The 18,708-nt window shown below is 32.3% G+C and overlaps 1 protein-coding gene across 1 annotated transcript in view; it reads left to right on the forward strand.

Moving 5' to 3' along the window:
• The first annotated feature begins 699 nt into the window (after positions 1–699).
• The window catches only part of LOC143076241 (mitogen-activated protein kinase 1-like), a 47,793-nt gene continuing 29,784 nt past the window's right edge, over positions 700–18,708 (forward strand). The window contains exon 1 of the mRNA XM_076251969.1: positions 700–847. Coding sequence (XP_076108084.1) covers positions 741–847 — 107 coding nt within the window. The 5' untranslated portion in view covers positions 700–740. The remainder of the gene's footprint in view (positions 848–18,708) is intronic.

Below are 18,708 nucleotides of genomic sequence, written 5' to 3' on the forward strand. Positions count from 1 at the left end.
CCAAATCAGAAAAAACTGATATTTTTCTAGTTTTTAAAGTAAAAAAAAATGGAATGTCTATAGGAAACATTTAATATTGCAAAAAATATATGTGTTTAGAAGAAGTTTGTCCCCTACGAAACAGTACACAAATCATGAAAATAATATCATTTTAAAGAATATTTAAGATTGCAATTTTTGTTTACAAACAGGTCTATTATAGTAATAGAGGTATTCAAAATAACTCTGGAAATTAAATTTTAGACAAGTTGATTTTCCAATTTTTTTAGGTCTAAAAATTACGCTTTTATTGAAAAACGCCCATATGACAAATCCTTGGTAGCAACAGAGACAAAAGTCACGTCATACCACGGTCTCTCATGTTTTGCCAAGTGAAGAAGAATACTTGTTTAAAATATATATTATATATAATAATTTCAGTTATTATCAAGGATTTGTATAGAGATTTTTCAATACTCTTTAGTATGAATAAATATATAATTTTATTACTGAAGGGTTTGTTTCCTTTTGACCGAAAAGTCCTCCCCCTTTTTTATCAGTTTATTTGGAACAGTAGTTAAATCCCTTAGCACAATTATTTTATTACAGGGTTTGTCTCCTTATGACGGAAAAAAGAAGCCTGAAACGTAGCCTCCCCCTTTTTGTCAGTGTGATTGGAACAGCAGTTAAATCCCTTTGCACAATGCAGGTGCCCGTGATGACGTAAATGAAATAGTATCACGTGATAGTTAGAATTCAACATGGCGAGTAAACCGAATGTTGAGATGGTAAAGGAGCAAGAGTTTAAGGTTGGACCGCGGTATACAAATTTAATGTACATTGGAGAGGGTGCATATGGAATGGTTGTGTAAGTAGTTATTTAAAAACACGACGGGAGACGTTGCATTTTGGTGTCACATTCTGATTGTTGCGTGCACAGCAAATGTCAAAACAGCGCTGTGCACGGTAAAAGCATTCGAAAAGTATGTCACAAAACAGGTTTACGGATTAGTTACCAGTTTATTCAAATAGAGTTACCTTCTTTAAAAGCAACAATAAACAGTTGTGCAACTGACATCGCTTATAAAGTACAAGAACTGTTACCACGTGTGACCGTTGCTAAAATAATAACATGTTACCCCTAAAATTATACTCTGTAATATTTTGATGCTTGCAGTCCTCACCCTAGGACACCACCCTTCTACTACCAGTTCAGGCTTTCTGAGTGAAATAACTATAGGGTCTGTAGGAAGTTTTACTGCAGCTAAAAAGAATCAATACACAACAATAACAAAATGTCTTAAAAATTATTATTAGCATGATTAGGTCATGTAGGTTGTGGCTGGCGGAGTTGATTGTGGTTTTATGGGTCAGACTCAGTTCTGTAATTTGGTTTGTCCAATAAGTCTCCTTTCATTCAACTAAATTTCCAATGTTTTGCTTTGCTGGATCTGCTTAAGAACATAAATTTTTTACCAGTCAGAGCTCAGACATAAACAAGTCTATTTCTGTTTTTGACTTAAAGAAGTCAAAACATGTATTCTCAGTGATCTGGAAGGGTTTTTTCACTAAGGGCCCAGGGCCCCTCAAAAATAAATTCAATGGGCCATTTTAAAAAATAATGGGCCATATTGTCAAATGAGTGGGCCATTTGAATTGACTTCGGTAAAAAAATCAAAAGTATCATTATTTTTTGGCAAAGAGGTGTTGGTACTTTAATACCTTTACGATTTTAAATAATATCATGGATATTGTTCCTGTGATTCTGTAATTTCAATGAATATACAATAAGTTCTTCCAAAGCAGACAATGTTAACCCTTTCAACGCTACACAAAAAAATAGAAAAATGGCTGCTGCTGCTGCATTTTTTTTTAGTACATTCATTAGAACAGTATTTTCCTTTTCAGACTGCTGTATCTTTTTTATTATATGAGATACAGAGAAAGTTATTGCATGAAAAATGCTCAGGAGAGCATGAACTGTAATGTTAGGCAATTATTTTACTGAAATTTTTATCAGGTTACCTGCCTTTTCAGGTAATTAACAGGTAAAAGGTGTAATTTATTACATTTGTGTTGAATTTTGAATAAAAACTACTTTTAGTCTTCATTTATTTTGTTGTTTTATCTGCCATATTGTAAAGAAGACACCAGTTGCCCGATTCCGTAGCGTATTGTACCATACATAACGTTTTATGTAATCGTGGCACAAATAAATAGCTCCGTCCTAAAAAAATTCAGTCAACCTCCGTTTTCCCCCCTTTTTCTACGTCTCGTAATGATCGATCAAATCATATTTCCCACACGAATTTTATGTAATAAACACATTGAGATAACAAGAAACCTTTTAACTAATCCTCGTTGTAAGTTTCGCCAAGGAAATGCTGAAATTTTTCCATATTTACAGCTTCGTTTCCGATTTCCGCCATTTGCATTTGTCAAAATATTCGTTTTTATTTTCCTTCTATTTTCCTTCTACTGCATGATTTTACTATAAAAATTGTCGGGATTTCAAGCGCAAATGAGACCTTGCATATCCTAGATTCAAACGAGGAAAAATTAGAGAGAACCCGAATGAAAACCGAATGGTTTAAGAGTCCTTATGAAAAATCCTTTTTCATCGCAGCATATGCCGCGAATAGCAGTGGCGAACGGCGTACATCATCGCGGCATATGCCGTGTATAGCGTTGAAAGGGTTAAAGATAACCTTTATTTACAATGTCTAAACTGGTACTGTTGCCTTGGCTTGTTCATGTTCATGTTGGGTTTTTTTAACAATAAATTTGGGTCTTCGTCGATACCATACTTATTCCAGACGTTCCGTATTAGAGGACATTTCAGGCACTTCCTCTGCACTTCATGTATTAATATTATTACTTTATCACGATGACAAAAATAACAGTAGAGAGTATCACTAATTGATAGAACAAAACAATAATTCGCTGGTCATGTTTACAAAATGTCAAAACTGGCCGAAGACCAAAAAATGACAAGGACAGTTAAGCGCCTTTTATGGAGACAAAAACTATATTCATAAAAAGGCTTCAGGGGTTTTCAATCGAAATAATAGCAAGCTAAACTAAATTAAAGATTATTATTAGAGTTACATCTCGTCTGTAATAGCCAAATTTCACAAATTTATAGTTGTTTATAAAAAATTATATCATGAATGACGGTTGATTACGTTTTTTGGGTTATCAGTTAAACCGCATGGTTCTATTATTACCATAGGAAAACACCCGAGACGTTAAACCGCATGGTTCTATTACCATAGGAAAACAATGAGACGTCCCAAAAATATATATAGGTGCTCCTATGATTGGAGCAACATTATACAGTTGTGTACACACACATGGCGGCACGGAACACGATCGGAAATCCATTTGACGATATCTAAACGTTTCGAAACGATGTGAAAAATATTGTGCGCCACGTGGGCGCTTACATTTGTCACTCTATGCGCCATTTCTGGTAAAAATGTGCTATAGGCGCAGGGCGCACGACCTTCCCGATCACTGTATTCTTTATAAAAATGTGTTTTCAATTTTAGACTTATCTAAGTCACAAAATGACAGACAGACTTGTTTAGGTCTATTTATGTTGATGAAAAAACTTAACTTGACTTGGTGGCCAAACTACACCACCTTTGACAGTAAAAACCTGTCTGAGAGTTCACAAGGACTTGATCTATCTATATTTAATTATCTAATTGAACATCCTTACTAAACACAGATGTTTTACCTCATTAAGTGTGGATCCAGGTGGTTGCATTGTAAGGTTAATTAACATGATCCCCGATTTTTCAGACTCTCATTCATATTTTTCTTTAGAAGACAAGGCATTGGCTTTCAATGTTGTCATTATTTGATTTAGATGCATGACCTTTTTATAAGTATGCGTGGGTCTTGAAGTTGACCAATTTTGGTAACTTATCGACTTGTAGGAGTTGATATTTGCAACTTTTTGATTCTGGTCAATCATTTCTTGCTTAACAATATTTGACTTATTTAAGTCGTATTATGTCTTGCATTAAAGGGAGACAAATCCTAAAACTTACAAATTTAGACATCTATAAGTCAAAAGCAGATTCAGACTTATTTATGTCTGAGCTCTGACTGTTTACTGGCATGTCATGATAAAATATTGAGGCCAATGAGGGCGCAGTATGCTGCGGAACCATATATACCTTATTCATTTCACCATGTAGGTCTCTAATGATATTTGTTTTACCAATTGCCTAGAGGGGGGGGCTACTTGAATACTTAATTGATAGGGGTGCCACTGGGGTTCTATTACCCTATTCTTTTCATATAATTTAGATTTTAAAAATGTATACCTTTTCATATATTGCGTAGGCTAAAATGTTGTGCTCTTATCATATATGGCAGATTTTACAATAAGAAGGAATTATTGTTTTTTTGTATCCATCAAAAAAGCAATTGCTGAAACTGTGAAACAGACTGTGTAATGGAGTAATGCATTATGTTATTGAATAAAATGTGTCTTTCTGAGTAAATAAAAATAAAAATTACTTTGTGTTTGTGTTTTTTGTTAGAATTAGAGGGTTTTCAATTTCAAAATATTGGACATGGAATAGACATCATGACCTACTTTACTGACATCCAGCTTATTTGGAGTGGAATTTTGAAGTATTATTTATAAGTGGAGCCTAATAACATGGACTTATATTTTAATAAAAAGTCTTCTTTTGTGTTTTAATCATAACTTTAAGGCAGATTTTTATTGGTAAAGGCTAAAAAAGGTAATTTAATCATATTGTTGCTAACGTCACGACTTTTCCGTCCATTGTGGTATGTCACGATCGCAATTTTCTTGTTGGTTCTCAGACAGCCTATTGTAGTTATTTTTATCCCGGGTTTTATAAATAATTGAAAATAGCAATCATATTAAATTTGGATGACGTAAGGGGGTCAAAGGACTTGAGGAATCAATATCATTGGCTGTTTTATTTTTTGCGAACGTTACTGCTCGAGGTTTCCGTCCAAATCAGTGTCACGTGAGCAACATATATTTAGATCTGTAACTCTCCTGTATAGGAGTTACGATATCGCCCTTTGCAGAAATAGATTCGGAGTCAGTTCCTTCACATGATGGCGAAGCAAAGAAGGTAAGTTGTATGTAATATCGTTACAAGAGGACCTTAAATGTATTCCGTCCATCAAAAAGACGTTCGCAACAAAACGTAATGTCATGATAGTAGATGTTGCTAATGTTACTATTACGAATTGGTTTCTTGTGTATTCATTTGATATAAAGTACACCTGCAAATGACATTCTGTATATTTAGAAATTCTAAACCAGACTGTACAATTTTATTACTTCAGGCATATATTAAACATCACTGTGTGCATACATTTTAACTTTTAAAGATGTTGTTGCTCATGTGACATGTCCAAATGTCGCTAACGTTACTAATTTTTTGGTTTCTTGTGTATTCATTTGATATAAAGTACACCTGCAAATGACATTCTGTATATTTAGAAATTCTAGACCAGACTGTACAATTTTATTACTTCAGGCATATATTAAACATCACTGTGTGCATACATTTTAACTTTTAAAGATGTTGTTGCTCATGTGACATGTCCAAATGTCGCTAACGTTACTCATTTTTGTCTCCGTCACGTTAGCAACATGAAAGTAGGAGACAGAACACAATACTGTAAAATCTGCCATATTTCTGATAGTTTTCCCGACCTATTCACATTGTCAAGCTTGAAAATGTGACCTATTCCACACACATCCTATCACATTGTATATAGGAAGTAGCCCCCGGGCAATTTGCCTACCTCTAACTTAGCATGCCTATAACTTATAGGTCCGCAAATTATTACAACCATAACTCACATTTTTGGAAAGTTTGCTATAGCTTGCTATTGCTACTTTCCTTAGGCGTCGGCCTCAAACTTCCGGTTGACAGATTATCGCAATATATTCTGCTCCGAGATAGTGTAGTACTAGTGTTTGAGTTCTGATTCTTGGAAGATTCTTTTAAAATTTTGAGTAACTACTGTTTTGACTGAAAAGATTACAGCTTGAATAAAAAGAAATGAATATTCACCGACGATTCAGATGAATTTAACTTCATTTTAAAAACGAGTATTACAAACACTACTTCGCAGATCTGCCATGCGCTGTAGAGAAAATCACAAGAAAATCTACGCGAGATTGCGTTTTCATTCATTCATGAATATTTCATGAATGAACATTTCCCCGCTCTACTTTTACCTGTTTACTATATGTACGTACGTAAACGTGGTAAAATCCTGAGTGTATCGAAAGAATCCGGAATGACTGATTAAAACGCGAGAACAAGTTGACATTTTGACCTAGCCGTCGGATAATTGAAAAGTGATAATGGTTTGTTTAAACAAAACACATGTGAAAGAATATAAAATACTCGATAATTATATTATATGTCTAACGTCTCACGCCAAGGACGAGTAAAGGTAAATACCGGCTTTGCCGATAATTTTTTTTTTAAAAATGCATTGTTTTTGTCTAAACATCGATCGGAAGATTTTGATGCCAAAAATCATTTGAAAACTTAATTCCGTTATTTAAATACTTATTGTTTCACATTCTAATGTGGATATAAGGAACTTTACTCGTTCAGCATGCTCAAGTGGATCAAACTGACAGCAGAAAAACATTGACCTAACGTCAGTTCTTCTTCAGTCTTCTAACAATAATTTACATCATACCACTTCTGGTGTATTATTGTAAATTCTTATCATACATGTATAGCATCCGTATTAAAAGCAACCAAGTCAGCATCTACTTCTTCGAATATTATAGCTCAGGGTAATAAGACAAGTTCTATAGAAATGATTAAGGTTCATGATGTGTACCCTTTGGCTAAAATGGCTGCATTTTCACCTCAAAATTTAGATAGATTACAGACAAACCGCGGCCTGTGCATCTGGAAAAGTTTTAAGGCATACCCTGCCCTATATAAATAGACTTCAATTGCTTTGTCACCCAAACACAGAGGCAATGATTACCGTAATATATCAAATTAATGGCTTAAAACAAAAATTCTCAAATGTTCTTAACTCATAAGACAATGCTTAATTTCACAACAGCAACTAAATGTGTTACAGGTTATAAGCACCTCTATGACTAGTGTATATAAACTTTTTATTCCTGTGGTCATACTGCTGTTGTTATGCTCCCACCGTATTGAGTTTTATCCTTGTTCTGCTGTAAGTATGAACGTCCTTCCCTTACTTGTACGTACATGTACCTCTGTACATCCCAAAATTCGTTCCTGTTCTCTTACTTTAGTTTGCCTGAACCAAATTGTATGAAACTTATACGCAATGCTTATAATCACAATTCACAAGTCAAGTTTGAATTTTAGTTGCATCACTTTTACCATTCTAGCATTTTATGCTACTTAACAAATAGGAAAGTTGCTGGAAATTTTAGTTTCTGTTCTCTAACTTTAGTTTGTCTTAACCAAATGCTATGAATCTTATACACAATGCTCATTACCACAAATACTGATCAAGTTTGAATTTTGGTGGCGATAGTTATACCATTTTAGAGTTATGCCCCTTTACATATGTAAAAAAATGCTGAATATTTTCGTTTCAGTTATCTAACTTAAGTTCGCTCAACCAAATGTTATGAAATTTATACAGTGAATACTTTTAACAAAAAAACAAAGATCAATCTTGAATTTTGGTGGAGTAATTTTTACTGCTCTAGGGTTGTGCCTCGTTACAAATGGAACCAGATGCTCCGCTGGGCACATCTTTATACGATCACAGAGGTCGAAACCCTGAACAGTTGGGGCAAGTATGGACACAACATTCAAGCTTGATATAGCTCTGAATTTGGATTGCAATCAAATTTTTGACATAATATATAGGTTTCTGACACAAAACAAATGTCAAGATCTAACCAATCTATTGCTCAATACTGTGTAATTAGAATGTTTACACAATGCTTATTACCCCATAACTCAGATCAAGTACACATTTTGGTAGCGTCATGCACATTTACAGTTCTTGAGTTGTGACCCTTTATAACATTAATGCTAGCAGGGGCATCATTTGTGTCCCATGGACACGTTCCCTATTTTTGATAAAAGCCTTTAATATAAATTCACTTTCATTACAGTTGTATTGATTTAAGTTACTGTAACTGTCTTATTTATAAAAAAGGATGTGGTATTTTTTGCAAAGAACCAATTCTATCCAAAAGAGTTCAAAGGAGGAAAATGTATAAATAACTATAGGACACCATATTGTCGTCAATAATGAGAAATATCTGAACCATATAAATGCAGAAAGCTATAAAAGGCCCCGATAGGAAACATGTGGAGCAATTTGAACAAAAAAACTTACGTGTTAATTTACTAAAAACAAATATGAAGGATCTAAACCAATAGAAAAATACTAATTCACAGGCCCTTGATGTTGACATGGCATGGGTACTTAAAAAGAAATTATCAGTGAGAGCTTTCTGTATATGGACCATAATTTGCTATTGGGCTCGTTTCCTATAACGATAGAAAAGTGATAAAAATGTGTATTACTGTAAGAAAAGTTGTAACTACATCTAAAGATGCCTTTATCTTTATCAACATACAAGTGTATGCTACTCTTCCCTAGAAAAAAAATTGAAATTGACAAATTTCAAAGATTATACGACAGTATTTTTGTGTCGTTTCTCGCGTTACTTTTCGCTTCCGAAGTGCATAACGCTGACTGATTTATAGATAATCGTCACCGACAAATTCGTAACTTTTGCTTTCAAATAATAAAGAACATCGTCCAATAAGAATAGTCAGAAGAAAATGCCGAGAACTATAAGTATTTCTGCAGCAGGTGTAAGAACACTAGCGTTACTTTGGTTTCCAATTTCGTAACGCAAATTTTAGATGATGTAATCTGCTTTGTTGTAATAGAATTCTTTATAACAATATGCAAATATGAACTCTCGCGAGATGTTCAAACAGGTAAATCAGAGATGATTTACATTCTAGTTTTGTTCTTCGTAATAATTAAGTTAGAAAATGACGTTATCGTTATGCGTTACATTTCAAACGAAACAGAAGTCCAGTTATTTCCTTTTTTTTATTAAAATTGTTTTTGTCGTTAAGTTCTAATCATTTCCAGTCATACGTGAAACATGTGACTAACATGTGATCACGCCCTTACGGCCGGATGTATGAAATACTAGGTCTAAACATTGTTTTTGTTTCCAACGGGATGTTAGCAAACATAATCTGTAGACTTGTTTCGTCTTGTTTAAAAAAGGAAAATACAATTTTCAAAGAGATTGCACCGGGGGTCTATTGTTTTTCCTATGTGCATAATGTTACATACGATCTTGTGTGAAAATAAATGCCCAATGACTTGACAAAATCAATTTCAGATTTGACAGACGTTATGACACACTTTGTTTCCTGATAACGATGTAAAGGGTCCTTAGAAAATTCAATAGACATTACGTCTCTTATCATTGTGCCGATGCTCTTTGGATTGATTTTGCTTCAGCAGTAAATATTACTGGATATTTTAGGTGAATAAAGATAGGCACTGGCTACGGTTACATGGAAATGTAACAATAATAAAAATATTATTGTTACATTGGAGACTAAATGCCGGAATGTATGGTTGGGTAAGGACCTGTTTAATAACGAATGTAACAATAATTATTGAGGCTACGGTTACATTGCGTTATTGTTACATGAAAAAAAGCAATGTACGATGGGACTAGTAATATGTACTAAATAATAAAAGTTGAGGACATTTATTACATACATTTATAACATACAATTTATTTACTGTAATTTTTTATTTACAATGACAATTTCTACAAATCCAGTAAGTTGTTTTTAAAGTCCGACACATTTTTGATGAACGAAATTACGTCCCACACGGATACGTGTACATACAGAATTTCTTAGTATTTAAGTTACAGTTAGCAAACTTTGCTTTTGATTATCAATTTGCGTCAAGTTATAAAGCTGTATGAAATTTATGTCTAAGTTGATATTGTTTCAGTTTCGTTGAAAACGCATCCCAAGTTTTATTTTTTTTACCATAAACAAAATTGGTCCAAAGTATAATGACAGTAATAAGAGTAGGTGTGCAGTTAAATACTTTTAAAAAGTGAAACCATTGAACTATATTTTTCGTTTTTGACAGTCACACTCCTAATCTTGAGTAGTATCTTTAAGAACATCAAAACCATGAATACGTAGAAAAACTATTCAAGTTGTACACCATTTGTTGAATAATAATATTTTATTATTTATCAGTATTAAATTACAAGTATTGTTTAGTACATATGAAAGAATGAAGCAATACAACTATAGAAGATTTAAGTTTAATCAATATAGCGTACATTGCTGTTTTTCATGTAACAATAACGTAATGTAACCGTAGCCTCAGTAATTATTGTTACATTTGTAATTAATCGGTTCCTCGCCCAACTTTGCATTCCGGCAATTAGTCTCCAATGTAACAATAATATTTTTATTATTGTTACATTTCCATGTAACCGTAGCCAGTGCCATAAAGATAACTTAATAAAAAATAAATGTTAACATACCGTTAGGGAGCTACCATTTGATTTTTATGGGGGGGGGGGGGGGGGGGGGGGCTAGGATGAAATTTGAAAAAAATAGGCAGGACAGGAGTTTTGAGTAAAAAAAAAAGGCAGGATGAGACACTTGCAAAAAAAAAAAGTCAGGACGACAATTTAGGTAAAAAAAGTCAGGATAAACTGTAAAAAAAAAAAGGCAGGACCGAACAGAGTGAAAAATAAAATGGCAGGACAGAGATTACAGTAAAAAAAAATGCAGGACAAAATTTTTCATCCTAGCCCCCCCATAAAAATCAAATGGTAGCTCCCTTACACTTGGAATGTACAAAGTTGGTATCTTTGTCACAATTTTTAATATGTTTTTTTTATTCATGTTCTGCAAACACTTTTCAGAAACGCAATAAACTTGTCAAAGGAGAAGTAAACTTTTACCATGCATGACTTGAAAGGAAGTACATTATTGATTTTAGCCCACTAAAGTAGGTTAAAATGTGGAAACCATGTAGATGGTGTACAGGTCACAAATATCACATGGTGCCTATTTTAAAGATTTTAATTCCAAGTTAAAAGTTTTTTCTTTACTGGATTTAAAGAATTTTACATTGCCAATGATTTGGAATAAATTGTATATAACTGGAATTTCAAAACCAAATATAAATACATTTTTTTGGCTAAAACATCAAGATACAACGATTATAGTATCCTGTATCAATGAAGAAAATATGGAAATTTCTGAATAAATTGTACTAATTGTTTTCAAAACAAGCACATATTTAGGAGTTTTATAATACTGTTACATTTAAGATGGATTTTAAGAAAAAGTATACTGTTCAGACTATTTTAAGCAGATTTTGCAATAAAATAAAACTAAAAAAATGCTTTCGGTTTCTTATGGTTTCCTGTCGCGTTTAAAAAAAACTTTAATTAAACATTGAAAATAAATTTTAAATATTAACATGAAGCAAGTAACACTAGTAATGGTGTTCATTTATGTCTTTTGAAATATATTGTACAAAATAAAGAAAATAAAGATATTGGTTTCCTGTTTGGTTTCCTGTCATGTAAACGGTGAATCAAAATGTATTATTTTTTTCTTGAAAAACTCAATTGTTCCATTAATACTATTCTAACACCAACACAACCCACAGAATAAAAGTTAAAGTTTTAGAACTTATAAAAAAGGATACAAAAAGAAACCAAAGGCCGAATACCAAATTATGGTCCATATTTCAATATTTAAGATCTACAGTTTTAGGTTGCAATAGAAAATATCAAAACTTTTTATGACAAACATGAAAAAAGTGATTTTTGATAATTACTGACAAGACAATGGTTTAGTTTAAAACATCCAAGCTGTGATGAAATACATTTTTGAAATAATACACGTCTATAATCTTTTTGGAATAATACACAGCTACAGTTGCAAACTTTCCAGAGGTGCTATCCAGCACTTTGATTTTAGGCCAATTTGCAGACCTTTTAAAAAGATATCAGCTAGGTCTCTCCCGAAGAAAATAAAGGCCAAATCAAGGCTTCCTGTGAAAATAATGTGTGTTTCTGTATCCTGATTTAATGTAATCTTGAATTCACAACGATTATATGTACATGTATGGTTACTCTAGAACTTACATAGATAATACAGCTCAATCAATCCACACCTCTAAATTGCATACTGGATTTGTCTCGTCTGTGACTAAAGCTGCAAAATGATTTTAATACATGCAGTCATGCATGGTGTTTTACGAGCAGCAGCATCAACAATTGTTAAATTTGATTCTCAAGTGAATTTCATAAAAACTACTTGTGATAGCTATATATATATCAACAATATTTTCCATTTAAATTAAGGCAAATAAAAAAATATTTGTGTATCCTATTTCCATACCTACTGTATACATGTATTTATAGCCTTCCTTAAAGTTATTTTGGTAATTTTTTATACGACCGCAAAAAAAATTTGCGTTCGTATAATGGTATGATGTTGTTGTCTGCATCATCCAATGACACATTTGGTGTCCGGACAATAACTTTAGTTTAAGTGAATGGATCTCTATGAAATTTTATAAGGAGGTTCAATACCTCTAAAGGAAGGTAGAAATTGATTTTGGGATGATGATCTCAACCGTTAAGGAATAAGGGGCCCAAAGGGGGCCTAAAACAAGCATTTTTCTACTTTCAGGATATCAACTTGTGTATAACTATTTCAATTGCTCTGAAATTGTACCACAATGTTAACTACCACTTGTAGGTAAAAGGTTTGGATTAATTTTGGGGGTTATGGTCTCAAAGGTTTAGGAATTTGGGCCCAAAAAGGGGCCCAAATAAGCATTTTTGTAGTTTCCAGTCAATAACTTGTGTTCAAGTGTATAAATCTGTCTGAAATTATACCACAAGTTTCCATACTACTAAAGGGATGGTTATGAAAGGTTATGGCTCAAATCATTTAGCAGTTTAGGGGCAAAAAAGGGGAAAAACAAAAGTTTTTCTGGTTAAAGGACAATTTAGACAATTTAAAAGTAGTGTAAGGGAGGTAAGCCAATTCCATTTAAAGAAAACTTATATATACATGTATGTTTGATTACCCTTACACTGCTTGAAAATTATGTATGTATTAAGAAATGATGATTGTCTTGAGATGATTAGCTGTAAATTTATATTTAGACATTTTAGAAGTTACTATTAATTAATATTAATTTTAACCATGACTGTATGTCATTTTATATTTTATGATGCATTAAAACGAGAAGTTATTGTTGCAAACTCTTTTTAAGGAGATTAATATTCAACAGCATAGTGTATTGATCAAAAGCAAAAAAACATTTTTGGTTCATTAGACCATATTCATTCTGTGTTAGAAACCTATGCTGTGTCAACTATTTAATCACAATCCAAATTTCGTAAATAAATAAAAGTAATACTAATAAAAAATATATGAAATTAACTTAAAGCGACCTCATACAGGCATGCGCCGGAAAGTAATCCTCAAAAAGTTGATGGTATTCCGTGACTAAAGAAGAAGAAGAAGAAGAAATTCAGAGCTGTATCAAGCTTGAATGGTGTGTCCATACTTGCCCAAACTGTTCAGGGTACGACCTCTGCGGTCGTATAAAGCTGGGCCCTGCTGAGCATCTGAATCAATATGCACAGTACTGTTCAAGTCAGAATTTCTCTCACATAGACTCAATGTAAAAAAAAAGTTGTTAAATAAAAAAAATTCTCTACCTACCTACCCTATTTTTTTTCAAAGATGTAGTTTAGGAAACATACAAATTGTTTTATTTGACCTAGGTTAGTTGCAGTACTATCATTAGATATGAGTTTGAATTCAATCATGCATTTTATTTGAACTCTGGGTCACTTTAAAAATGCTGAAACATCACATATATCTAAATTAAATTAAGAATTTGAATACGTCCAAAGGGAAATAACTGGAAATGGTTCTACTTCCCCTGTGAGATGATAATGAATAATTCATGAATATGCATGAACATTTCATGAACTGTTCATGAACAGATTTCATGAACAGTTCATCATATCTTCATGAACATTTGATGAGCAATTCATGAACTGAAAATCGACAGTAATGTTCATGAACTTTAATGTTCATGAACAATTCATGAACAAGAAAGGTTCATGAGCATTTAAATGTTCATGAACAACAATGATCATGAACCCTTTCTTGTTCATGAATTGTTCATGAACTTTGTTCATAAATTGTTCATGAACATTGAAGTTCATGAACACTTAAATGTTCATGAACCTTTCTTGTTCATGAATTGTTCCAGTAGATTCCACTGGAATTATCACTGGTAAATCCACAAACTGATTAACTAATATAAAAATTATGTGTGATATATAAACTTCTCTTCCTTTCTGTAATTAAAAACTTGCTGTCTCTGTATTTCCAACAATAATTGCTGAATAAAGGTATTAAAATGGAGTCTGCATAAAATCTGTTTCATATCATTGCTGGCAGCTCATATTTAATCCCCTAAAAGTACAAAAATATCCACAAAGAATCAATTGTTCAAGAGGTAATGATTGTATGAAGCAATACATTCAATAGAAACAGCATTATGCATCTTAAATTGCATTGGAAGTTTAAGTTAAACTCAAATTTAGTACCCCCCCCCCCCCTTTTTATCCCTTGAAGATGAAACTGGCGACTTAAATTATTATTAACGTTTCACCAATTTAATTTACGATGAATATTATTCACACAATTTAATTTCTACATATCAGATTATCATATATACCCATGTACCATTTACATGTCAGATTACGATATGTCTGTTATGAATGTGACAACAATATATCAATTTATCATTCTTCATTAATTTATTGTCTGCCTAAACTTTCTGATGTTTTGCTCAGATTAAAATCCTAAATGTTTTATATTGCCTCAACAAATTGTATTTCATAATCATTATATGTTAAATCAAATACTTATCTGAAAACATCTGCGTTTGGATTCTCCATTTTTGTTATCCAGCGTAATCATATGACGTCATATTTGCAAGTGCGTTTAAGTCAAGGTGTCAATCTCGTCCCATATAATATCGGCCCGAAGTTGATTCGTCCCTGTTATGGTATTTCAGTGAACTTCTCAAAATCGGTCGACCGTTGGACTACGGAAACAGCCGATTTGCGGGGTTTGCCGGTTTGTAGAAATTTAAAATCACAAGAGTTACTTCCCCTTAATATGGGTGTTTGAAAATGTTTTGAAAATGTATTTCACTTTCATTAAAATATACGTTTTCCTTTTAAAATTTTAGTTTTGTATATAATATCTATCTTAAAATACAGCTACAACTTCTATTTCATCTTATTTTATTTTTTTATTTTGCAGGAATAAAAAAATAAAAACACCATACATTTATGATATTTCACGAATAATTATGTAAAATGTTCTACTCTGAACGGTCGAAACGGTATCTATGATACTCATTTATACGTGTGATGTAAGTTATAAATGTTACACCTAGTGATTCATCAAAACTTCATGAACATTCATAAATACTTTTAATGAACATTTCATGAATTTTTATGAGCAGCTAGTGATTCATCAAAACTTCATGAACATTCATAAATACTTTTAATGAACATTTCATGATTTTTTATGAGCAGCTAGTGATTCATCAAAACTTCATGAACATTCATAAAATACTTTTAATGAACAGTTCATGAATTAGATTCATGAACCTTCATTTATGAATTATTTATGAATTTTCATGTACCATTCATGAACATTCACGAACCATTCATGATAGTTCATGAAGTCATGAATTTCTTCTCGCCGGGGTTATAAGACAATCGAATCACAGAACTTGTCTTGAATAAATGCAGGGCACTTATATAAAATATGACTAAATTTTTTTCAAAAAAGGGCAATACACCATACCAAGCCAGATTTTTTCCAAAACGCTTAGGTATAAATACATTTTGTACACTACTGAAATATAAAAAAAGAAAAAAACCTTCATGAATAACTCAAGATATTTTGGATTGATTTTGGCCTGTTTGAAGTACAAATGTACATAAAGTAGAAACACAGTATTTCATACATATAGTTTGCCGTAAATTAATTGCATTCTAACAAAAGGGATATTTAGACCTTTTTTGTTGGGCCTGTGACTTTTGTCCCAAAAGCAAGACATAGCAATCCTACATTCCATCGGCGTCAGCGTCCACAAATAATCTCTGTGGTTAAAGTTTTTCCATATATTACTTTTAAATGGACTTAGTTTTTCTTCCAGTTTACATTACATACAGTCATGACAGTCTGCAGTTAAAGTTTTTAAAATATTTATAAGATTCATAAAGTAGGTGAGACACTGGGTTCCACAGAACACTATATTTGATTTTGTAACAAGCTCCTTAATTTATAGACTTTTTAGTTAAATTTGTGTTATAAAATGGACATGTTCATGGTATCATGCTAAAGATACATTTTGTAAGATAATATAAAATGGTTGTTATATTGGGCAATGATCAGGATAGAGTGCAGCAAACAATCTTGCTAATACAAATTATGTACATACAGAATAAAATGCTTTGCCGAGCACAGCCCGATATGATCTCGGTGTTCGAACACCCTGAACAGTTGACGCGAGTTTGGACACAATATTCAAGCTTGAAACTGATCAAATTTTTTTTACATAATATAGGTTTCTGACACAAAATAAATGTGTTGAAAGATCTTAAAAATTTGAAATGGGTTGAAAAATTTGTATTGATTTCAATGAAGATTTTTTGCTAAATTGAGCAATACTATGACATGATACCAATATACATGTATCATATAAAAAATTAGACCTTCCCATATTTCTTGCAAATTTAACTATTATACACTCTTGAAGCAGTACAAAATTATTTCAAAAGCAAAAAAGAAGGGGTCCCAGTGTTAATCTTAAGAAAATTTAGAATAGCAGTCCTCTTTTGCTTTAGTTATATACATTGTATGGTCCAAATCTTCAATCAGCATCTGGCTTTGTGAAAAATTATTGTCTTTGTATTTTTTTGTTATTTATACTTTTTGAAAATACGGTGACAAGTGACAAAAACGCCACAGGTGATCACACATGAAACTTAACAGACTGATAATTGGTAACACATTGAATGTTTGACAAATGATCTGTTACGAAAGTGAAATTTAATAACATTAAGAAATAAAAATTTATGGTCACTTTTTTTTTTGTATAATGGTATCATGTCATGGTTGTCCAAAGTCGCATTTAGATACCGGTCAATAACACTAGTTTAAGTGAATAGATCTCTATGAAAGTTCAATAACATTTTATTAGAAGCACCATTTTTGCTGGGTCAGTCGGGATTGGGGAAACAAATTTTTTTTTATTTTAGGGCTTGGGATTGATTTTGCGGGGCATATATATGAAACCAACATTTAAATAATAATGAGCCAAAATATTTTTTTTTGTAGTTTCTAGACAATAACTTGTGTGAAAGTGTATGGATCTCTCTGAAATTGGACCTCAAGGTTTTATATCTCCAAGGGTATGCTTGGATTGGGTTTGGGGATAATTGCCCCAAATTTTCAGGAATTAGGGGCAAATAAACTCGGGCCAAAATCAAGCAATTTTCTAATTTCCAGACAACAACTTGTGTTAAAGTACATGTATATGGATCTCTCTCAGTATCTTAATTTGTACTACAAGGTTTCTAACCTCAAATGGAAGTCTGGGATTGAGTTTGATGGTCATATGTCAAATGAAAAAAAAAGGGGGGGTAATAAAAGTAGGTGGTGGGATCGAATTTTTTTTTACAAAATTTAAAATGTTTAATAAATTATTTTTTTTATATCAGAGGATACTAGGTACATAAAATTTTGTGTCTGAAACCTATATTATGTCAAAAATTTGACTACAATCCAAATTCAGACAGTGTCAAGCTTGAATACTGCATCCAAACTTGTCCCAACTGTTCATTGGTGGCCTTCAGTTGTTTTCTGCTCTTTGTTCAGGTTGTTGTACATGTACATGTCTCTTTGACACATTCCCTACTTCCAGTCTCATTTATAAATAAAGTTTTTTGAACAGTGCAGATTTAACTAAGACTGTTTAACAGGGCAAATTAAATCAATGGACAAATGGTGGTACAATTTTGTATTACACCTTGTAGCATCTGATCAACTGATTGTTGTACAAAATCAAATAACAGGTTAAAGTAATGTTTTACTATGTTGTTACCTAGTTTCTATGTAACACAGAGTAATTGACCTAGAGATATTGTGTACTGAATGGCAACCATAACCCAGTTACCAATTATTCTTAGAATATTGATTTTAAGTCAGAAGAAAGCCTTGCACAGTAGATTTTTTGTAGCAGTACATTTGTAAAATAAATCATGGAAATTTAGACTTGTACATGTTAAATACTATTGTTAAAATTAAGAAGATATCTAGTGTGGTAGATGTAACAAACAGTATATAATGTTATCTTTAATTTTGGATTTTAAGTTACCATGGTATGTATTACAAAAATGTGAACCAGTATTTAAAAAAAAATCAAAAATGAAAAACAGCTACGTATATACATGCATTGTATATCAGAGGGATATTTCTTGTATATCTTGTAATGTGTGTCAGTTGGAGGAATTACTAAACAGGGTGTCCACTGGTTAATTTT

The sequence above is a fragment of the Mytilus galloprovincialis genome, chromosome 5, assembly GCF_965363235.1.
Source record: "Mytilus galloprovincialis chromosome 5, xbMytGall1.hap1.1, whole genome shotgun sequence".
NCBI lineage: Eukaryota > Metazoa > Mollusca > Bivalvia > Mytilida > Mytilidae > Mytilus > Mytilus galloprovincialis.